Genomic DNA, 24,536 nt, shown 5'->3' with positions numbered 1-24,536 from the left:
TCAATTTTACCAACTGCTGTGGCATCCAGATGTTTTTAATAGATTCTATTCTACCCAAGATCATAGAGGTATATCAGATAATTTGGGATGATTTGTTAATAAAATTATATGAATAAATTTAAAGATTTTAAGTCAGGAACAAATGGGTACTATATCAAGTTTTGAAGAAAGTTAACTGGATAAATCTTAGGCAAATTAATTAATTTATCCTGAAATTTATTTTCCTCATTTGTCAAGCAAAGGTATTATGTGTTTTAAAATAACATCTTGGGCAGGGAATGTGGTTTAGTGGTAGAGTGCTTACCTAGCATGCATGAGGCCCTGGGTTCGATTCCTTGGTACTACATAAACATAAAATTAATAAAATAAAATGAAAAATAACCATTAAAATAACATTTTTATTTTTTAATTCTTTATTTTTTGTTTTTTTTCCAAATATTTCTTTATTGAGATTAGTAACCGCATAATTTCACAGTACTATGGTGGTTATACTTAGCTAAAGTCACAGACACATCTTAATCTTCACAATGATAATCATCATTCTAATCTACAAAGCTTATGAACTCTGCAAAATTAACAAAATAATTTTTAAAAATCCATAAACCAGCATAACTGTTTATATCTTTCAGAAACATTGGCATACTCAAGCAAATACATGTGTCTTGCATACATGTTCCCCCTCAGTTTTATTTATTAATTTTTATTAGTTGTGGGGCTTGAGTTTATGGTCTGGGCACTGTCACTGAGCTTTTTTGCTCAAGGCTGTACTCTCTCACTTTAGCCACAGCACTATTTCTGGTTTTCTGGTGATGAATTAGAGGTAAGAGTCTCATGGACTTTCCTTCCCAGGGCTTTCTTTGAACAGTGAGCAATCCTCAGATCTCAGCCTCCTCAGTAGTAGTTAGGATTACAGGCATGAGCCACCAGTGCCTTGCTCTTCCTCTTCTGTTTTAAAACATAAATGGTAGTATATTATATAAACTGTTCTATATCTTTTTTTTCTCCTATTTAATTCTGAGGATTCTTTTAATACGATCGCTAAAATAGTTTCTTTTTTTTTTTTTTGGGTCCAGTCGTGGGGCCTGAACTCTGGGCCTGGGCGCTGTTCCTCAGCTCTTCAGCTCAAGGATAGCGCTCTACCACTTGAGCCACAGCGCCACTTCCAGCTTTTTGCTTTTTTCTTATGTGGTACTGAGGAATCGAACCCAGGGCCTCATGCATGCAAGGCAAGCACTCTACCACTGAGCCACCTTCCCAGCCCTAAAATAGTTTCTTTAGTTCTTCAAAATATGAGTTATATTTTTTCAGTTGGTTACTTGTCTTTAGATATTGCTTACATGATTTTGCCATGCAAAGTATTAAATTTTTTTACCTAAATGAATTAATAAAAATCTCTACCCTTTTTTGGATTCAGAATCTAAAGCTCAGGCCAGCCTCAAACTTCCTATGTAGTCCAGACTGACTTTAAACTCAAGCTCCTACTGCCTCAGCCTGCCAGGGGCTGGAATTACAGGTGTGTGTTACCACACACAGCATAAAGCTTTAATTTCATTATTTGTAGATTTTCATGTATCATTTGAAAAAGCCTTCTTCGCTAAAAGATTTCTATTTTTTGTAGACTTCTCAGATTTTTTTCTTTTTTGTTGTTCTCATCATTGCTATAAGCATAATTCAGGGCTTTGTACAAGGTAGGAAATTGCTCTACTACTGTACATTCTCAGCATGTAGGACATTTTTTATGTTTCATTTTTAGCATACCAGTCTTTGATACATTAGGAGTTGTTGTTTTTTTTGGTCGGTTGTGGGGCCTGGGCACTGTCCCTCAGCTCTTCAGCTCAAAGCTAGCGCTCTACCACTTGAGCCACAGCACCACTTCTGACTTCTGCTTATGCGGTGCTGAGGTATCAAATGAACCCAGGGCCTCATGCATGCAAGGCAAGCGCTCTACCACTGAGCCACCTTCCCAGCCCTCTATTAGGAATTTTATAGAGTATCTGAATTATAAGTCAAAATTAATCTCTTTCTGAATGTACTTGTTTTCCCTAACACTTATAAAGAAGTCTTATCTTTATGTCTCTGATTAGAGATCTTACTTTTTCTTTCTTTTTAATTTGTTTCTTAAGAGTGAATTTTGCTACATAGACCAAGTTGGCCTGAATTCATGATCCTCTTGTTTCAACCTCATGAACACTGACATAACAGTTATTTACCATCTCAAAATACTATCATACACTCAGTTTTCTTTTGTACTTAAGTCAGTCTGATTTTCCTTTTTGTCACTGATATTTTTATTTGCAAACATAATAGTTTCTGTATTTTTATAAATATAATCCTCATTTAAAAATATTCCTTGCATTTATCTATTAATTTATAATAGGCTTAATGTAATTTCCATGAAAACAGATTTTTTTGGGGGGGGGGGTCAGTTGTAGGGCTTGAACTCTGGGCCTAGGCACTGTTCCTGATCCCTGATTCCGTTTTTTTGTGTTCTTTGTTTTTTTATTGTTTTTTTTTTTTTTTTTTTTTTTTTTTTTGTCAGTCATGGGGCTTGAACTCTGGGCCTGGGCACTGTCCCTCAGCTCTTCAGCTCAAGGCGAGCGCTCAACCACTTGAGCTACAGCGCCACTTCTGGTTTTCTGGTGGTTTATTGGAGATAGGAGTCTCACGGTCTCTTCTGCCCGGGCTGGCTTTGAACCGCGATCCTCAGATCTCAGCCTCCTGAGTAGCTAGGATTACAGGCGTGAGCCACCAGCGCCCGGCTTATTGTTGTTTTTTTGCCAGTCCTGGAGCTTGGATTCAGGGCCTGGGCACTGAGCCATAGCACCACTTCCGGCTTTTTCTATTTATGTGGAACTTTTTCTATTTATGTGGAACCCAGGGCTTCATGCATGCTAGGCAAGCACTCTACCACTAAGCCACATTCCCAGCCCCTGTATTGTTTTGTTTGTTTTTGTCAGTCATGGGGCTTGAACTCTGGGCCTGTGTGCTGTCCCTGAGCTCCTCAGCTCCAGGCGAACGCTCGTTCTACCACATGAGCCACAGCGCTACTTCCTACTTCCAGTTTTCTGGTGGTTATTTGGAGATAAACGTCTCATGGACTTTCCTGCCCAGGCTGGCTTTGAACCATGATTCTCAGATTTCAGCCTCCTGAGTAGCTAGGATTACAGGTGTGAGCCACTGGTGCCTGCCAGAATTTTTTTCCTAGAATTTGTCCAGTTGATTATAAAGTTTATATTTTCTTCATCTTTATATGTTGTTAAACTTGGAGCCTAATTTGATGATGGCTTCCTTCAGAGCTTTTGAATTTGCTTTGTTAGGGCTTGGAATATAGTATTTTGCTTACGCATTTCCCAGGAGTCTTATTTCATAGTTTTGTGTGTTTATACTTCATGAGTGAGGAAGATCTAACCTATAGACAGTCAAAATTATGTGATGGAGGCTGGATATCCATGGCTCACGCCTGTAATCCTAGCTACTCAGGAGGCTGAGATCTGAGGATCGCGGTTCAAAGCCAGCCTGGTCAGGAACGTCCGTGAGACTCTAAAATAAACCACCAGAAAACCGGAAGTGGCACTGTGGCTCAAGTGGTAGAGTGCTCACCTTGAGCTGGAGAGCTGAGGGACAGTACCCAGGCCCAGAGTTCAAGTCCCATGACAGACCAAAAAAAAAAAAAAATTATGTGATTGGCTGACCTGGAAAGTCCTTAGGTTTAGGAGCTTTTTTCCTAGCAGCATAAATACCAACACTTGCCAAAAGACCCTTTCAGAAAAGGGGTTCCCCAGCCTTTCCTAGAAAAACATATCTACCTAGATCTACTCTTTTTTTTTTTTTTTCTTTTGGTTCTCTTAGAGATTTTTCTATAAGAATGGAAGTAGTAGAGGACTGGGAATATGTCTTAATGGTTACAAGAGTGCTTGCCTAGCATGCATAAAGCCCTGGGTTCTATTTCTTATCACCACATAAACAGAAAAAGCCAGAAGTGATACTGTGGCTCAAGTGGTAAAGTGGTAGCCTTGAGCAAAAAGAAGCACAGGGGCAGTGCCCAGGCAGAGTCCAAGCCCCAGGACTGAGAAAAAAAAAAGAGATAGGATGGAAGTAGAAATAATAAATATTATATCTTAATGCCAGCTTAAGTTACTTTGTTGGAATTCACAGAAGACTTTTCATGATAGATAGTTGATTAGAAATAAAAATTCCCAATTGTTTTTTGTTTTGGGGGTTTATTTTGTCGGTTGTGGGGCTTGAACTCTGGGCCTGGGCACTGTCCCTCAGCTCCTCAGCTTAAGGCTAGTGTGTTACCACTTGAGCCACAGCACCACTTCGATTTTTTCTGAATGGTTTATTGGAGATAAGAGTCTCAAGAGTCTCATGGACTTTTCTGCCTGGGCTGGCTTTGAACTGTGATCCTCAGATCTCAGCCTCCTGAATAGCTAGGATTGATTACTGGTGTGAGACACCAGCACCCAGCCCCAATTGTTTTCAATAGCAAAGTTGTTCATTCTTAATTTCTTTTTTTTGGGGGGGGGGTGCGGGGTCCAGTCATAGGGCCTGAAGTCTGGGCCTGGGCACTGTCCCTCAGCTCTTCAGCTCAAGGCTTAGTGCTCTACCACTTGAGCCACAGTGCCACTTCCGGCTTTTTTCTTTTTGCTTATGTGTTGCTGAGGAATCGAACCCAGGACCTCAATTGCATGCAAGGCAAGCGCACTACCACTGAGCCACTTTCCCAGCCCCTCATTCTGAATTTCATAGCAGTTCTCCTGCCTTTTTTTTTTTCTTTCTTATGAAGAAACAAAAATCTTTGTGATGAATTTCCAATAAAATTATATTTTACTTAGAGCTTTATGTATTTTCTGGGTCATAAATGGTTAATAGTGGTGTACCCCTTCTTCTCTCATGGTTATTTTAGAAAGTGGAAGTAAAAATCATAATGTTTACTTAAACTTACCATACACTGACTTAAAAGGAACAAAGGTAGTGATACTTTCTTCTTTCCCAGCATTCAAAGAAAATTCCAGTTTTGGAATCTGCTTCATATAGGAGGTGGGGATAAATATTTCACTACCACTGTATGCTTATTACAAATTACTTCAGGTAGTATTGCTTGTTTGGTACTATATTAACTAACAAGTTGTCACTGGTAAAAACAGTGACAGTGGGGCTGGGAAGGTGGCTCAGTGGTAAGAATGCTTGCCTTGCATGCATGAGGCCCTGGGTTCGATTCCTCAGCACCACATAAGCAGAAAAAGCCGGAAGTGGCACTGTGTCTCAAGTGGTAGAACGCTAACCTTGAGCTAAAGAGCTCAGGGATGGCGCCCAGACCCAGAGTTCAGGCCCCACGACCGACCAAAAATAAATAAATAAATTAAAAATTAAAAAAAACAAAAAAAACCAGTGACAGTAATAATCAAATAATAATGTTATTTTAGCCCAAGATACATACATTTAATGAACATAGTGAATTATAAATAAAATGTATAGCCACAATTGTATTTTTCCCTTCAGAATAGCTTTGTTTAAAAACAAAGGTTTATTGCCAACTTATTAGGTTATTTAAGAAAGAGCTTATTGAAGAAGTAATTTTGAATTTCAATAAAATAATTGTCTTGTAGAGAATTATTAAAAGTTGCATTAATCCAAATATGAGATTTAAGGTTATTAGTCTGAGATTTTGTTAAATAATTGACTGATTAGTGTGGTTTTTAACTTGCTCAATATAGATGAATTTCCTTGCAATTTTTAAGTTGTTACAAATTTCAATTTTTTTGGAAAGGAAGTTGATTAGATATGACAGGTTTTAGTGCTTTTTTTCCTTCCCATTTTTGGTAGATAGCAATGGTAAATTTGATTTCCTTCTTTTGTTGTAGAACAGAAGATTGAACTTTATAGTACTATTTTTCAGGAAAAATTAGAAGTTAATGTTGCTTTTTTGGAAGTTTATTTTAAAAATTTGTGACTACAAACAATCAGTTACAGTTTTAATGCTAAATTTTAAAAGATAACAGTGTTTGAATTTTATTTCTTAAATATATGCGTACTTAACAATAAACTTCCACCTTAATCCTAATGCAGGAGTCAAAGACTCAGAAATGATACTGGTTCAGATAACTAGAGTTTGTTGAAATCCCAGAGCTGCAACAGCAGGTGGCATTAGAGATCTGGTTTAAAGATAAGGTTTAGAGATTTAACTGTATAAAAGTAACAGAAAATGAGGTTGTTTGGGAGTTCAAGCCACAACTAACAAAACTCAACTCTGTGTTTTTGGTCTCTTGGAAGGAGAGAAAGAGAGAGAGAGAGAGAGAGAGTGTGTGTATGTATGTGTGTGTATCTGTCTGTGTGTCTGTCTGTCTGTGTTAAATCAACCATTTCAAAACCTAGCAGTTCCATGACTAGTGATGCAGTAATGGTAGATAGAATACTTGCCTAGCACAAGGACCTGAGTTCTATCCCCGGCACTACACATAAGCAACAACTATCATACCCCCCCACACCCCCGCAAGGATTCTCTTCCTATGAGTCTAGTACAATGTCTTTTATCCTTCTACAAAGTACCAAAAGATAGAAAAATATGATAATTTTATCCAGGGCCTATTTAATAATAAACTTAACTTTTTCATCTAGGTTATTGTGACTTTGAACCAGCAAATATCTACTGTCAAAAATTAAGGAAAATGTATATGATAAGAGGATGATAGTTTGCATATTAACTAAGGTTTTCCTAGAGCTACTTAATATTAACATGGATCTTTCTTTAGTCTGTACTTATGGTATTTCTAAGATTTAGTTTTTATGAGTTATATTTTCTCATTGGTGAGAATATAGGTCATCAAAAGATTACATGGGCTGGGAAGGTAGCTTAGTGGTTGAGCGCTTGCCTTGCATGCATGAGGCCCTGGGTTCGATTCCTCAGCACCACATAAGCAGAAAGAATAAAAGCCGGAAGTGGCACTGTGGCTCAAGTGGTAGAGCGCTAGCCTTGAGCTGAAGAGCTGAGAGACAGTGCCCAGGCCCAGAGTTTAGGCCCCACGACCCGGACCCAAAAAAAAAAAAAAAAGATTACAGTGTTAGCAGTGGATGCTAGAAGTGAAACTTAGGTTAAGTAAAAATGTAACCACAACTTGAAACAAAACAGTTACTGAACTATTAAATTTGAACTTACTCTGCAGTACTGGTGATTGCATGCTGTGCAATTGCTCTACAATTTGAGCCATACCCCACCCCCCAGCCCTCAACTTTTTTATTTATTTTTTTATTTTTTTTGGGGGGGGGAGTCCGGTTGTGGGGCCTGAACTCTGGGCCTGGGCGCTGTCCCTCAGCTCTTCAGCTCAAGGCTAGCACTCTACCACTTGAGCCACAGCGCCACTTCCGGCTTCTTTCTTTATGCTTATGTGGTGCTGAGGAATCAAACCCAGGGCCTTAAGCATGCAAGGCAAGAGCTCTACCACTGAGCCACCTTCCCAGCCCACTTTATTTTTTTAGTTGCAAAGTCCAATCTTGTGTGTGTATATGTATATATATACACACACACACACACACACACACACACATATATATATATACTATATATATATATTTGCTTCCAATTTGGAAAACACCGCAAAGTTGTGTATATAGGCTTATAATACAAAGTTCTGCTATTAGAAAGTCTGTTTAGAAATAATGAAAACGTTTTATCACAAAAATATACACATAGATATGGTACCAGATGAGCCCAAGTGAAGCAGTTTTTCTGTTACTAATATGTGGTTCTCCTAGTACCTTATATAATACAGTTCCTTAGCTCTTAGGGAATTTGAGACTTGTTAAGTGGGAGAAAATGAGCTTGTTGTCTCATTTTACTCTGGGCCTTGTGGGCTGGATACCACTTCTGGTTCTTAAGCCAGCTTATAAAAGGTCTAGAATGTCAGTCAGCATTATCTCTCAGCTGCCTTTTCCACATCCACAAGCTTTCTTGACATTAATCAAGCAAGAATATCTGATGGTACATAGGTACCTCTTTTGTCCTGTATTGGTGGTTTCTGTTGTATGTTTTCTCTTGATTGATTACTTCCAAAGGTGCTTGAGCTAGTTATTTAGAAGTAGAGATGAGAATATTGGGGACAATGTCCAACTTCTCCATATAAGTAGTAATTTTGTAAATCTTCCTAGATCTTCACATTTTGGAAAAAACTTGTTTGTCCCTTTCTTTGTGTATACCAAACAACTAAAAAGGCGTCCATGATTTTTTCTAAAGTCTTAGAAAATAAGGGTGCCACTCTTTCCCCAAAATAATTTACATGATGGAAACCTGTGTTTCCTTAAGTGGAGAAGCAAATCTCTTCAGTTATTTTCAGGCTTTGCTATAAAGGGTCCTTATAAGAGGAAAAGTTAAAACTAGCATAATTAGTTTAATCAGGATAATCCTTAGTTCCTGCTTTCATTTTATAGGAACTTCTCTAATCATTTCTGCATTTGTCTGATTGAGCAGTTCAGTTTCTGTTAAGAGTAGAATGTGAGGGGTTATGGTTTGTTTGAATGGTACACATAATGAAATATGAAGAGTGGGAGTGTTCTCATTTCAAATTGTTAATTTTGCCAATGGAAAAAGTCATTATTGAGTTAAATTGTTAGAAGGAATAGCTTCCTTGGTCCCAGAGAATTGAATCTATTTATCACCATTTTGACTCACTAATGCTGCTTATTCACATGCTGCTTTTTATGCTTTGTTTTTTATTTCAAAACTAAGTAATTCTGAGATACAGCTGCACATAAGTGAATGAAAACTTAGAGACAGAGGCTTCAGGGATAACAACCCATAGAGCTATTATGAATGCTTATATTAAAAAAATAGTATGATGAAAGAAAAGGTACTTTATGTCTGGCCTCACGTTGTCAGTCAAAATCATTGAATGCATAGTTCTTTTTTTTGAATTCATAGTTTTTAATTGTACAAATGACCAGATAGGGATTTGTTGGGGGGGACTACAGTTGTGCTATTTTTTTTGTCTTGATTTTTCACGTTGGGAATAAAATAGGTATTAACTAAGGTTAAATAGCTTAATTTCCTTATTAATTATGGAGTTAATCTTACATTAATTTTAGTTCATCCTTATGATAAATGGACCATACTCACGTTTAATAAGAAAAGAATCTTAAGTATAACCATATGTGCTAATGCCATGATTATGTAAATCCGTTATAAAGTTTATTCAGAATATAAAAGAAAAAGGAGCTACCTTTCTTTTCCATTTCCTTTCTGTGAACTAAGAGAATATAGTTCCTCACCTCAAGGAGTTTGCCCTTTATCTATCTTTTCACCTGGACAGTGATGACAAGATCTAAAAAGAATTTATTTAAGCATACCACTAGAACATGAAAAGACATGATGTATCGCAAATGTGAGGGTTTAAAAACCTTTTTGTTGTTGGTGGTGGTCATGGGGCTTGTAATCAGAGTGTGGGCCCTGTCCCTGAGCTTTTTACTCAAAGGCTACCACATTGATCCACTTCTGGTTTTCTGGTGATTAATTGGGGATAAGAGTTTCATGGACTTTACTGTCCAGGCTGGCTTCAAACTACTATCCTCAGATGTCAGGCTCTTGAGTCTCTAGGATTAGGCTTAGGCATGAACCAGTGGCACCTAGCTGAGTTTAACTTTTTATCAGAAAATAAATCACTTAAGTCCTAAAATTCTCCTACATTGCCTCATTCCATCCATATATCCCCTTCTTTTTCTCCATTCCTTGTCTTTCTCCCCCTGCTCCCCTGTCATTTTTCATTGCTGCTTATACCTGGGACAAATGGGCCTCTTGTGGTTTTTTTTTTTTTTTTGGTCCAGTCGTGGGGCCTGAACTCTGGGCCTGGGCGCTATCCCTCAGCTCTTCAGCTCAATGCTAGTGTTCTACCACTTGAGCCACAGCGCCACTTCCGGTTTTTTTCTTTTTTCTTATGTGGTGCTGAGGAATCGAACCCAGGGCCTCAGGCATGCAAGGCAAGCACTCTACCACTGAGCCACCTTCCCAGCCCGGCCTCTTGTGTTTGTTCCTGAAATTACCATGGCAAAAAAGAACGCTTTGCTAGTAGAAGTTGTTGTCATAATTTGCATATTATTAGCACTCTCTATTCTACTATCTTCTGAAGAAATTAAACTTAAGTAATATGTTTAGGTTTACTTTTTAAATCATTTTAAAAATTACTAAATAGTTGCTGGGCATCAGTGGCTCATGCTACCTAAGGGGTTGAGATGTGAGGATCAGGGTTCCAAACCAGACTGGGTAGGAAGTCTCATCTCCAATAATTAAAGAAAAAAAGTTAAAAAAAAAAAAAAAGCCAGAAGTAGAGATGTGGCTCAAGTGGCAAAGAGCCAGCTTTGAGCAAAAAAAGCTGAGGCACAGCACCCAGATCCTGAATTCAAACCCTAGGACCGGCAAAACAATTAAGTAGTTGTACAAAGGGATTCCAGTTCAGTATGTCAATTTATGTGTAAAATGTTCTCTTCCATCATTCTCCCCCACCTTTGCATCTATCCTAATACCACCTATCCCCAAAAGTTTCATAGATCCAATTTTACATTTATAAATTTAATATTGTGACTGTATTTGACCACCTTGTCCTCCACACTGTTTGTTCTTAATTATATGGGTATTTTTGCTTTCATATGAAATACAAATTCAAGTACAGCAGCACTTCCCCCCAGTACTGGGGCTTGAATTCAGGGCCTGAGCACTGTCCCTGAGCTTTAGCTCAAGGCTAGCTAGCAATCTGACACTTAAGCCACAGTGCTATTTCTGGCTTTTTCTGTTTACGTAGTACTGAGGAATTGAACCCAGGACTTCATGCATGCTAAGCAAGCACTCTACCACTAAGCCACATTTCCAGCACAGAATGACCTCCCCTTCTCCCATTATTGTGGTTTGAACTCAAGGCCTCAATTCTTGCTAGGCAGGTACTATACTACTGAGCCACTTCTTTACTCTTATGCCAGTTATTTTTGTGTGTATGTGCTGGTCCTGGGATTTGAACTCAGGGCCTAGGTGTTATCTCCAAACTTTTTTTGCTCAAGGCTTGTGCTTTACCACTTAACCCTCAGCTCTACTTCTAGCCTTTGGTAGCTATCAGGAGGCTGAGATCAGAGGATCATGATTCAAAGCCAGTCTGGGCAGGAAAGTCCATGAGACTCTTACCTCCAATTAACCACCAGAAAACTGGAAGTGTTGCTGTGGCTCAACGTGGTAGAACACTAGCCTTGAGCAAAAGAGCCCAGGAACAGCGTCCAGGTTCTGAGTTCAAGCCCTACAGCCACATGACCAACAACAAAGAGAGTCTCATGGACTTTCCTGCCCCTACTAGCTTTGAACCATTATCCTCAGATCTCAGCCTTCTGAGTAGCAAGAATTATAGGATGAGCCACCATTGCCTGGGTAGGCTGAAATAGAATTTTGCTTCCTGAGTGCATGTCCTGGCTGCAATGTGCTTATTTTATGCTTTTCATTATAGCTAGTATAGTAAGTGTGCACCACTGCACCCAGATCTCTGTTACTTTGCTGCCCAGGCTAGCCTGGAACCACAATTGTTTCATTCAGATTCCCAAATAGCTAAGCCACCCCTTCCTGCCAACTTTTAATTAGTAAGTTGCTTTTGAATAGAAAATATTTAGTTGTGTTCTATTAAAATGCTCGATTTAATTGTCTTTATGTTTGATTTTCTTTGTTTTTGTTCAGTATTTTTTCACCCCTGTTCTCAGATGTTTTGGTTTATCTGTTGATTAAATTTTACAAACTAGTGGCTGGGAAAGTGGCTTAGTCATAGAGTGCTTACCTAGAATGCATGAGGCCCTGGGTTCTATTCCTCAGTACCACATAAAAAAATAATAATGTAATTAAAAAATTACAAACTGAAGTGTGCAACATTTTTTTGAAAATTACCCCAGATTCTTGCCCTGACACATATTTCTAATTTCTGACTTGTTTCTATAGGTAACTTATGTTTTATATAATCATTTGGGGAAAATGTATCTGTTAGATTTTTTTTTCTGGAAACATTGCAATAGAAAGAAGTGTATATAATTGGGAGCTAAGAATGTGGCTTAATGGTAGAGTGCTTGCCTACCATGCATGAAGCCTTGGATTCAATTTCTCATTGTAAATAGAAAAAGCTGGAAGGGGCACTATGTCTTAAGTGGTAGAGTGCTAGCCCCTTGAGCAAAAGAAGCTCAGGGACAGTGCCCAGGCTGTGAGTTCAGGCCCCAGGACTGGCAAAAGAAAAAAAAGAGTATATATAGTTGACATGCAAGGTGATAAAATTATATGTCTGTTTTCCCTCTATTCCTCATTTTTATTGGGTGCTCACTAGTTTCAGTATTTGTTTCATAATAGAATATAGGACAAACTTTTCAGTGGATGTTACATAAAAAATATATACATTCCTAAGACATATCATTGTTATTACTTTTTCAATATATTCTAGTAAGTAAATCACTTTTAGTTTGTCTTCCTTTTTTGGTATTGCATCCACAGAACATCTTACTAAGCTTCCCCTTTTTGAGGCACTCCTTTTTAACATCTAATTATGGCTACCCCTTCCTGTTTTATTAATGTAAGCATATGACATGTTAATTTCAATTGTTCTTACTATATTATGAATAATTAAATACTGATTTTCTACTTTCAACAGTTATTTTGTAACTGAAATACTGTGATATAATTATTGACTAACTACACAACTGGAGGATGTAAACATTCTTTACCCTATTTCTTCTCTTGTTTTATTCAGTGAAATGACAGTTTAATTTTTTTCTTGATTTTTAGTCTATTGTTATGAGATATGAAGTACAGATATTTGTATACAATCACTCAAAAGAGTGGTTTGAATTTAGCATCCTATTCAGTTGAACATGCACATCTTTATGTCTAAATATCTGATGTGGAAGACACAGATGTAGCTACTGGTCTTTTAATGATTTATTTCTCTTTTTAATAATATTTCTTGCTATATTTAGATTAAGGGTGATCATTCTGGATAAACATGATTTATGGTAGAGTCTTTTCTGACATTTCTGAATTGACATTTTGCTTTTAAATAATTTTTACAGTCTGTAAAAAATACCTTTGGGGCATGACTCAGGAGTCTGGAACAGGAAGATCATGAGAGGGAAGCTAGCCTGGGCTATGCAGTGACTTAGAGGCAAGCCTGAGCCGCATATAGCATGACAGTGTTATCAAGAAACAAAAATATTTGGCTGTAGTTGCCTGAATCCTTTTTTGATTCTCAAGTTTTTGTTAGAACTCATAACAGAAATCATTGTGAAAGAGACTAGGGAAAAAAGGATAGGTAGATTAACAAAAGAAAAAGTTTGTTTTGTTTTTTGTTATTTGGCTTTTTGAGACAAGATCATGTTCCATAGTCCATGCTGTCCTCAAACTTGAGACACTCCTAACTCAGCCTCCCTAATGGGGGTTGGTTTTTTGAAAAGATGAACAAAATTGACAGACTTTTAGGTAGACTACAAAGATAAGACTCAAATCACAGATGAAAAAGGAGACTTTTAAACTGACATTACAGAAATACAGAGCTTTTTCATCATTAGCACCAATTATCAGACACATCGGCAGGATTAAACTTTATAAGAAATTCAAATAATGCAGTTGCAATATAAAATGCAGTAATTGTTTCTGAAATAACTAAAGACTTAAAAGAACAGTGAACTTGAAAGATAAGAATAAACCTGTAGCTGGGCACCTATGGCTCATACCTATAATCCTAGCCATTCAGGAAGTTAGGATCTAAGAATCATGGTTCAAAACCAGTCCCAATAGGAAAGTCTGTGAGACTTTTTATTTTTGGGGTCGGTTGTGGGGCTTGAACTCTGGGCTTGGGCACTGTCCCTGCACTCTTCAGCTCAAGGTGAGCGCTCTACTGCTTGAGCCACAGCGCCACTTCTGGTTTTCTTGTGGTTTATTGAAGATAAGAAACTCACGGACTTTCCTGCCTGGGTTGTCTTTGAACCAGGATCCTCAGCTCTTAACCTCCTGAGTAGCTAGGATTACAAGTGTGAACCACCAGGCCCCCGGCTCTGTGAGATTTTATCTCCCAACTAACCATCAAAGGCCAGAAGTAAAAGTATGGCTCAAGTATAGCACTCAGGCCCTGAATTCAAGCCCCAGAACCAGTGGGGGTGGGGGAGTAGAGGAGGAGGAGATATATATAGAAAATGACCAGGCAGATTATCAAAACATACCAATGAAATGGTTTTTTGTTGGGTTGGTTTTTTATCCTGGGCCTGGGCACTGTCCTGAGCTCCTTTTGCTCAAGGCCTACATTCTACCATTTGAGTCACAGTGCTACTTACGGGCTTTTTCTTTGATTAATTAGAGATAAGAGTCTTATGGACTTTCCTACCGGGCTGGCTTTGATCCTCAGATCTCAGCCTCCTAAATAGCTAGGCTTATAGGTGTGAGCCACAAGCACCTGCTGAAATGTATTTTCTAGAAATAATGAAAAACTCTTATTTTCTAGGTGATAAATGCATGTATTGAAATTTAAAACCTCAGTTAAAATTCATTCACCAACAGAGCTCTGGAGAAAAAATTGAAGTGGAAAGTAGCATTGACAAAATTGCATAAAATATAGCAGAACTAAAGAAAACAGAGAAAGAATAGAATGCCAGTGGAAATAGGAGGATATAAAAAGGATAATTCTAAAGAAATTATTCAGGAAAGAAAGGTTCTGAAGGATTGGTAAAAGTTTATTACTAAGTTACATCTTAGTGAATTTGTAGAATTTCAGAAACAAAAATACCTTTATTTTATTTTATTTTTTATTTTTGCTGGTCGTGGGGCTTGAACTCTGAGTCTGGATGCTGTCCCAGTGCTTCTTTTCCTAAGGGCAGGCATTCTACTACTTGAGCCACAGCTCTACTTCCAGCTTTTTTTAGTAGATTCATTGGCAACAAGAGTCTCCCAGACTTTGTTCCCCTGGCTGGCTTTGAACCTTGATCTTTAGATCTCAGCCTCCTAAGTAGCTAGGATTACAGGAGTGAGCCACCAATGCCCAAATGCACAAAAATATCTTAAAAGAAAGTGAGAATTAGAGAACAGAATGACAGTTGAGTCATTATTAGCCTTTCTCAACAGCAACTAAAGGAAAGTTAGGAAATCAAAGAGGATATAGGATAGCTCAGTAGATTACTTTTCTAGAACATGTGCACAGCCTTCATTTGATCCCTAACATTGCCAAAAATTAAAACAGGTTGTATCATCAAAATGCCAAAAAGAGTGAGTTCATACCTGTAATCCTTGCTACTTGGAAATCTAAAAATGGGAGAATCAAAGTTCAAGACCACCTAGGGAAGAAAAGTTTCTGAGACTACTTCTCAACCCACAGTGGGCACAGTGGCATGTACTTGTCATCCTGTGCTATGTGAGAGAGTGAGATTGGGAAGATCACAGTTCCAGACCAGCCTAGGCAGAAACATATGACACTCAAGAAGTTGGAGTGATAACATGCACTTATTACACTGGCTCAGTGAGAAGCTGGTCACTGGGCCCTGGTGGCTCACGCCTGTAATCCTAGCTACTCAGGAGGCTAAGATCTGAGGATCACGATTCAAAGCTGGTTCAAAGCCAGCCCGGGCAGGAAAACTCCCTGAGACTCTTATCTCCAATAAACCACTCAGAAAACAGGAAGTAGCACTGTGGCTCAAGTGGTAGAGCACTAGCCTTCAGCACTAGCTGAAGAGCTGGGGCACAGCACCCAGGCCCAGAGTTCAGGCCCCACGACTGACCAAAAAAGAAAGAAAAGGCAAGATGAGAAACTTGGCAGACTTTTGTCTAAATTGATATGCCAGAACTGATGTTTTTTTAAAAAAAAAAATTTACTAAGTGTAAGTACAGAAACCAAAGAAAACTTTAGCTGATTTGTCATCAGAAAATAATAGTGAAATCTCAAAAAGAAAAAAAAAAAGATGACTGGCCTCCCCCCAAAAATCTTGTAAATAGCTTTAATTCTACAAAATCTTCAGCAACTAGATAACTCCAAAGTTACACAAAACCTTAAAATAATCCCCCCCCCCCAACTTTGGCTTTTAAGTTGTTTACCTGGGTATTTTTGCAATGGTAAGAGAAAGCTGGATACGACATCTATTAATACATTAATTCTAGAAGCTCATGAACACTGAACACTGATTCAGTATACAACTTTATTCTCTTCTTGTATATGTTAAGTCTGGACAGAATTCTGCAAATAACATACTGATTTAGAAAACTTTTATCAGTCAACTATTTTTGCATATGTACATATGAGTATACATATGAGATGTGATGAAAATTATTTAGGTTTTTTTCTTTAATTTTTTGAGTCAAGGATTTTATATCATATAGCCTAACTGGCCTTGAACTCATCATCCCAAGTGATTGTAGATATGTACCACCACATTCAGCCTGACTATATATTAGTAGAGGAATATGTTTTAACATTAACCTGAATTCTTCAATAAAAAAGGAAATTTGTCCAATTAAGCTTTTAAGTGAGGGCTGGGAAGGTGGCATGAGGCCCTAGGTTTGATTCTTCAGTACCACATAAATAGAAAAAGCTGGAAGTGGCCCTGAGGCTCAAGTGGTGGAGCTCTAGCCTTGAGCACAGACAGACTCAGGGACAGTGCCCAGGCCCTGAGTTCAAGCCCCAGAACTGGCAAAAAAATTTTAAAAAATTAAGCTTTTAAGTGAAATAAATATCACTAAATATTTATAATTCTATCTATATTCCTAAAAACTGGCTGTGAAGCTTATTTTGGCCTCAAACATATTCTACCTCAGTACTGGAAATAATATGCATGTACTACCAGACCTACTTTCAATTTACTAATTTTATTCAAACAAATTTATCCTTGTTAAATTAGATTCAAGATATGCTTAACTCTTTTCCTAACACACAGAATAATTTTCTTCAATATTTCACAATTGGATAATTACAGAGATGGGTTTATAACCTTGAATAAAATGATGTCTCTACAGGACTCTGTAGTTTATAGTAAAAGATAAATTTTATCACTAAAAATGATGGATATTTGTTTTTGAATTGTGATATAATTAAGTGCAACAACATTACTATGCTTCTATTAACTCAACAAATATGTATATCTACATACATATAAAATAATGTTAACCTTTACTCATACTTGGCATAATCTGATTGTTTTCCCACATTTGATTTATATCACCAGCCCTCTTGCTTTTAGTATTTCAGCTAAGGTCTCATGTATTTGTCTAGTCTAGGAACAGTCCATTTACCTCTACCGCTCAAGTAGCTAGAATTATTGCTATAGAACTTCACAAAGGTCGCATGTTTTGGTTTTTTCCCTAAGGTTTTTAAGTGATATTTTTGGTATGACTAATTATTGAAATTCTCAAAATGAACTAGATGTTGTAACAGCTGACCACTTGGGTGTATGTGTTTTTCCTTCAACAGAATTCATGCCTAAATCTGATATATGTATATTTACATATAATAGGACATATATTATCGATTTTTCACATATTTATAATGTATACATAGTCGTTTTTATTTTGACACAGAGCTAAGTGACCATATATAAGCCAGATTTTGTTTTATTTTTCCCCAGTTGGGGCTTGAACTAAGGGCCTAGGCTCTGTCCCTGAGCCTCTCTGTGCTCAAGGCTGGCACTCTACCACTTGAGCCACAGCACCACTCTGGCTTTTTCTGTTTATGTAGTACTGAGGAATCAAACCCAAGACTTCATGCATGCTAGGCAAGCACTCTACAACTAAGCTACATTCTCAGCCTATAGCCCTATTTTAAAAGAGCACTATAAAGCCAGGCACCTGTGGTTCATGCCTATAATCCTAGCTACTCTAGAGGCTGAGATCTGAGGATCGCAGTTAAAGCCAGCCCAGGCAGGAAAGTCTGTGAGACTCTTTATCTCCCACCAGAATACCGGAAGTAGTGGTAGAGCAGTAGCCTTGAGCTGAAGATCTCAGTGACAGCACCCAGGCCAGAGTTCAAGCCCTACAACAAACAAACAAACAAAAAAGACTATAATTGAGAATGAGTTAAATGACTACAAGTAGGTCAAAATTTGTCCTGCATTGGTTTGAACTTATTTAAATCAGTGAAGCTTTTATTCTGGAAGGAGGACTATAGGTTAAAAAAAATTTTTTTTTTGGTTGGTCATAGAGCTTGAACTCGGCCTGAGTGCTGTCCCTCAGCTCTTAAGCTCAAGGCGAGCGCTTTATCACTTGAGCCACAGTGTCACTTCCAGTTTTCTGGTGGCTTATTGGAGTAAGAGTTTTACAGCCTTTCCTGCCAGGCTTTAAACTGTCATCCTCAGATCTCAGCCTCCCAAGTAGCTAGGATTACAGGTAGGACTCACTGGTGCCACCAGCAATTGGTAAAATTTTTTCTGTAGCTAAAAATATTTCTTTTCAGAAGCAAAACATTTGTATGTTAATGCATGATAACTGGGTGCCCCAGTGACTCAACTAGCTATTCAGGAGGTTAAGATCTCAGAATCACAGTTTGAAGCCAGATTGGGCAAAAAAGTCTCAAGACTGTCTTTACTTAACCAGCAAAAAGATGGTCTGGAAGTATGATCAAGTGATAGAGTGCCAGTTAGTGCGTAAAAAAAGTTAAGGCTGGGTGCCTAGATGAAGTGGTTAGAAGGGCAAGCCCTGAGTTCAAGCTCCAGTATTGCCAAAAGACAAGTTGGGAGGGGGGGGGGGAGCTGGGAAGATGGCTCAGTGGTAGATCGCTTGCCTTGCATGCCTGAGGCCCTGGGTTCGATTCCTCAGCACCAGATAAGCAAAAAGAAAAAAGCCGGAGTGGCGCTGTGGCTCAAGTGGTAGAGCGCTAGCCTTGAGCTGAAGAGCTGAGGGACAGCACCCAGGCCCAGAGTTCAGGCCCCACGACCGGGCCCCCCCCCCAAAAAAAAAAAAGACAAGTCAGAGGGCAGCAATATTCTCTGCAGTGTTGTGTAAACAATGTCAAAAGTATCATAGATAGTTCTAGAAATCTAGACATAGAAAGTTACATTACTAAAATCTATAGATAGCCTCTGATAGAGCAATAATGTAAACTAGTGTAACACTATTTTTTTCAATAGTTCTGTTCACTATATGAAGTTAATATGTGATCATTATTTTGTTGAATTTGTAATGGCTAATTTGAAAATGGTATAAGGTTTACTTTCTCTGAAACCTTTTTCTTGTTCAAATTTTAGGACCCTTCAAAGTTGTACAAGAAAGCAGGTGATGTTGCAGCCATTGAATGTCAGTCTGAAGAAAGCATCCATCTTCATTCACAGGGAGAAAACAATCCTTTATCTAAGAAGCTTTCTCCAGTACACTCAGAAATGGCAGATTACATTAATGTAACACCATCTTCTCTTGTGGGTAGCCGAGATTCTGATATGAAGGATCGAGCATTACTTAATGGAGGAACTAGTGTAACAGAAAAACTAGCACAGCTTATTGCTACTTGTCCTCCTTCTAAGTCTTCCAAGATAAAACCGAAGAAGTTAGGAACTGGCACTACAGCAGGATTGGTTAGCAAGGATTTGATCAGGAAAGCAAATGTTGGCTCTGTGACTGGAATAATACATAAAGACTTAATAAAAAAGCCAGCTATCAGCACAGCTGTTGGATTGGTAACTAAAGATCCTGGGAAAAAAACAGTGTTTAATGCAGCAGTAGGATTGGTCAGTAAGGACTCTGTGAAAAAACTGGGAACTGGCACTACAGCGGTATTCATTAATAAAGACCTAGGCAAAAAGCCAGGGACTATCACTACAGTAGGTCTGCTAAGCAAGGATTCAGGAAAGAAGCTAGGAATTGGTATTGTTCCAGGTTTAGTAAATAAGGAATCTGGCAAGAAGTTAGGACTTGGCACAGTGGTTGGACTGGTTAATAAAGACTTGGGAAAGAAATTGGGTTCTACTGTTGGCCTAATGGCCAAAGACTGTGCGAAGAAGATTGTAACAAGTTCAGCAATGGGATTGGTTACTAAGGACATTGGAAAGAAACTGGTGAGCTGTCCTGTGGCAGGACTTGTCAGTAAAGATGCCATAAACCTTAAATCTGAAGCACTGCTCCCCACTCAGGAACCACTTAAGGCTTCTTGTAGTGCAAACATCAATAATCATGAAAGTCAAGAACGTTCTGAATCACTGAAAGATAATGCTACCAGCAAAACTTTTGAGAAGAATGTTATACGTCAGAGTAAAGAAAGCATATTAGAAAAGTTCTCGGTTCGAAAGGAAATCATTAATTTAGAGAAAGAAATGTTTAATGAAGGAACATGCATTCAGCAAGACAGTTTCTCATCCAGTGAAAGGGGATCTTTTGAAACATCAAAGCATGAAAAGCAACCTCCTGTATATTGCACTTCTCCAGACTTTCAAATGGGAGCTGCTTCTGATGCATCTACAGCTAAATCCCCTTTTAGTGCAGTAGGAGACAGCAATCTACCTTCCCCATCACCTACTGTATCTATTAATCCTTTAACCAGAAGTCCCCCAGAAACTACTTCACAGTTGGCTCCTAATCCGTTACTTTTAAGTTCTACCACAGAACTAATGGAAGAAATTTCTGAATCTGTTGGAAAAAACCACTTTAATTCTGAAAGTACCCACTTGAATGTAAATCATAGGTCCATGGGTCATAGCATAAGTATTGAGTGTAAAGGGATTGATAAAGAGCTAAATGATTCAAAAAATACACATATAGATATTCCAAGAATAAGCTCCTCCCTTGGAAAAAAGTCAAGTTTGACTTCTGAATCCAGTATTCATACAATTACTCCTTCAGTTGTTAACTTCACAAGTTTATTTACTAGCAAACCTTTTCTAAAACTTGGTGCAGTAACTGCATCAGACAAACACTGCCAGGTTGCTGAAAGCCTAAGCACTAGTTTGCAGTCCAAACCATTAAAAAAAAGAAAAGGACGAAAACCTCGGTGGACTAAAGTGGTGGCAAGAAGCACATGCCGGTCTCCAAAAGGGCTAGAATTAGAACGATCAGAGCTTTTTAAAAATGTTTCATGTAGCTCACTATCACATAGTAATTCTGAGTCAGCCAAGTTTATGAAAAATATTGGCTCATCTTCATTTGTCGATCATGACTTCCTTAAACGCCGATTGCCAAAGTTGAGTAAATCCACAGCTCCATCTCTTACTCTCTTAACTGATAGTGAAAAACCATCACATAAGTCTTTTGCAACTCACAAACTATCCTCCAGCATGTGTGTCTCCAGTGACCTTTTGTCAGATATTTATAAGCCCAAAAGAGGAAGACCTAAATCCAAGGAAATGCCTCAACTAGAAGGTCCACCTAAACGGACTTTAAAAATTCCTGCCTCTAAAGTTTTTTCTTTACAGTCTAAGGAAGAACAAGAACCCCCAATTTTACAGCCAGAAATTGAAATTCCTTCCTTCAAGCAAAGTTTGTCTGTATCTCCTTTTCCAAAAAAGAGAGGCAGGCCTAAGAGACAAATGAGGTCACCAGTGAAGATGAAGCCACCTGTACTGTCAGTGGCTCCATTTGTTGCCACAGAAAGTCCAAGCAAGCTGGAGTCAGAAAGTGAAAACCATAGAAGTAGCAGTGATTTCTTTGAAAGTGAGGATCAACTTCAGGATCCAGATGATTTAGATGATAGTCATACACCAAATGTCTGTAGCATGAGTGACCTTGAGATGGAGCCAGATAAAAAAATTACCAAGAGAAACAATGGACAACTAATGAAAACAATTATCCGCAAAATAAATAAAATGAAAACTTTAAAGAGAAAGAAACTGTTGAATCAGATTCTTTCAAGTTCTGTAGAATCAAGTAATAAAGGGAAAGTGCAATCCAAACTCCATAATACAGTATCAAGTCTTGCTGCCACATTTGGCACTAAATTGGGCCAACAAATAAATGTCAGCAAGAAAGGAACCATTTACATAGGAAAGAGAAGGGGCCGCAAACCAAAAACGGTCTTAAATGGCATTCTTTCTGGTAGCCCTACCAGCCTTGCTGTCCTTGAGCAAACAGCTCAACAGGCAGCGGGGTCAGCATTAGGACAGATCCTTCCCCCTTTACTGCCATCATCCACTAGTAGTTCTGAGATTCTTCCATCACCTATTTGCTCTCAGTCTTCTGGGACTAGTGGAGGTCAGAGCCCTGTAAGTAGTGATGCAGGCTTTGTTGAACCCAGTTCAGTGCCATATTTACATTTACACTCCAGACAGGGAAGTATGATTCAGACTCTTGCAATGAAAAAGGCTTCAAAAGGGAGGAGGCGGTTATCTCCTCCTACTTTGTTGCCAAATTCTCCTTCCCATCTGAGTGAACTCACATCTCTGAAAGAAGCTACTCCTTCCCCCATTAGTGAATCTCATAGTGATGAAACAATTCCAAGTGATAGTGGCATTGGAACTGATAATAATAGCACATCAGACAGAGCAGAGAAATTTTGTGGACAAAAGAAGAGGAGGCATTCTTTCGAGCATGTTTCTCTGATTCCCCCTGAAACCTCTACAGTTTTAAACAGTCTTAAAGAAAAACATAAACACAAATGTAAACGCAGAAGTCATGATTACCTCAGCTATGACAAGATAAAAAGGCAGAAAAGAAAACGGAAAAAGAAATATCCCCAACTCCGAAGTAGACAGGATCCAGACTTCATTGCAGAGCTGGAGGAACTAATAAGTCGTTTAAGTGAAATTCGGATCACCCATCGAAGTCATCATTTTATCCCCCGAGATCTCCTGCCAACTATTTTTCGGATCAATTTCAATAGTTTCTATACACATCCTTCATTTCCCTTAGACCCCTTGCACTACATTCGAAAACCTGACTTAAAAAAGAAAAGAGGAAGACCCCCTAAAATGAGAGAAGCAATGGCTGAAATGCCTTTTATGCACAGCCTTAGTTTTCCTCTTTCTAGTACTGGATTCTATCCCTCTTATGGCATGCCTTACTCTCCTTCACCTCTTACAGCTGCTCCCATAGGATTAGGTTACTATGGAAGGTATCCCCCTACTCTTTATCCGCCTCCTCCATCTCCTTCTTTTACTACTCCACTTCCACCTCCTTCATATATGCATGCTGGTCATTTACTTCTCAATCCTACCAAATACCATAAGAAAAAGCATAAGCTTCTTAGACAGGAGGCCTTTCTTACAACCAGTAGGACCCCCCTCCTCTCCATGAGTACCTACCCCAGTGTACCTCCTGAGATGGCCTATGGTTGGATGGTAGAGCACAAACACAGGCACCGTCACAAACATAGAGAACACCGTTCTTCTGAACAACCCCAGGTTTCAATGGACACTGGCTCTTCCAGATCTGTACTGGAGTCTCTGAAGCGCTATAGGTTTGGAAAGGATACTGTTGGAGAGCGATATAAGCATAAGGAAAAGCACAGATGTCACATGTCTTGCCCTCATCTCTCTCCTTCAAAGAGCTTAATAAACAGAGAAGAACAGTGGGTCCACCGAGAGCCCTCAGAAACTAGTTCATTGGCCTTGGGATTGCAGACACCTTTACAAATTGACTGTTCGGAAAGTTCTCCAAGTTTATCTCTTGGAGGATTCACTCCCAACTCTGATCCAGCCAGCAGTGATGAACATACTAACCTTTTTACAAGTGCAATAGGCAGCTGCAGAGTTTCAAACCCTAACTCCAGTGGCCGGAAGAAATTAACTGACAGCCCTGGACTCTTTTCTGCACAAGACACTTCATTAAATCGGCCTCACAGAAAGGAACCACTGCCTTCCAGCGAAAGGGCAATACAGAACTTAACAGGTAAGAGGGTTATTTTTGTTGTGTGTTTTTGTTACAGTATTTTTTTTTTCTGCTAGTGCCCTGACACAATGTAGTTGAGCTTTTAATGAACTCACCTTTTGTTTTTATACATGGTATTTTGAATCTTCAAAGTTGTTTTCTTTAGATAACAAGTAGGATAAGAGGCTGGGTGCCAGTGTCTCATACCTATAATCCTAGCTACTCAGGAGGTAGAGATGATGATGGTTCAAGGCCAGCCTGGGCAGGAAGGTGCATGAGACAATTAACTCCAATTAAACACCAAAAAAGCCAGAAGTGGAGCTATGGCTCACATGGCAGAGTGCTAGCCTTGAGGAAAAAAGCTCAGGGACAGCATCAAGGCCATGTAAGAATGTTAATATGTCTATGTTATGAGAAAAATGTTACTAACCTTGCATATATCATAAAAATCCAAGCACAGCTGGGCATTAGTGGCTCACGCCTGTAATCCTAACTACTCAGCAGACTGAGATCTGAGGATCGTGGTTCAAAGACAGCCCGGGAAAGAAGATCTGTGAGACTCTACAGTTAACCACTGGTTAAGTGGCACTGTGGCTCAAGTGGTAGAGAGCTCAGAGACAGCACCCAGGCCCAGAGTTCAAGCCCCATGACCCACCCCTCCCCCCCAAAAAAATCAAAGCACAGAACACTTTTCAACATTGTAAAATTTGTCTATTTACAGAGACCTTGTTTTGCAGAGTACTTTCAAGTGTCTTCATAAAAAGCTGCTTCAAGGGGCTGGGAAGGT

The 24,536-nt window shown here is 38.8% G+C and overlaps 1 protein-coding gene across 4 annotated transcripts in view; it reads left to right on the top strand.

Annotated features, from left to right (window-relative positions):
• LOC138821533 (histone-lysine N-methyltransferase ASH1L-like) overlaps positions 1-24,536 on the top strand; it is a 145,000-nt gene that overhangs the window by 35,041 nt on the left and 85,423 nt on the right. For all 4 annotated transcript variants that reach the window (XM_070013856.1, XM_070013855.1, XM_070013857.1 and 1 more), the window contains exon 3: positions 19,207-23,770. In XM_070013856.1, the coding sequence (XP_069869957.1) occupies positions 19,207-23,770 (4,564 nt within the window). The remainder of the gene's footprint in view (positions 1-19,206; positions 23,771-24,536) is intronic.

Source organism: Dipodomys merriami, unplaced genomic scaffold (assembly GCF_024711535.1).
Source record: "Dipodomys merriami isolate MVZ:Mamm:240054 unplaced genomic scaffold, mDipMer1.0.p SCAF_92, whole genome shotgun sequence".
Lineage (NCBI taxonomy): Eukaryota > Metazoa > Chordata > Mammalia > Rodentia > Heteromyidae > Dipodomys > Dipodomys merriami.
The sequence above is the reverse complement of the archived record's forward strand: the minus strand, read 5'-3'. Positions and strand labels throughout refer to the sequence as shown.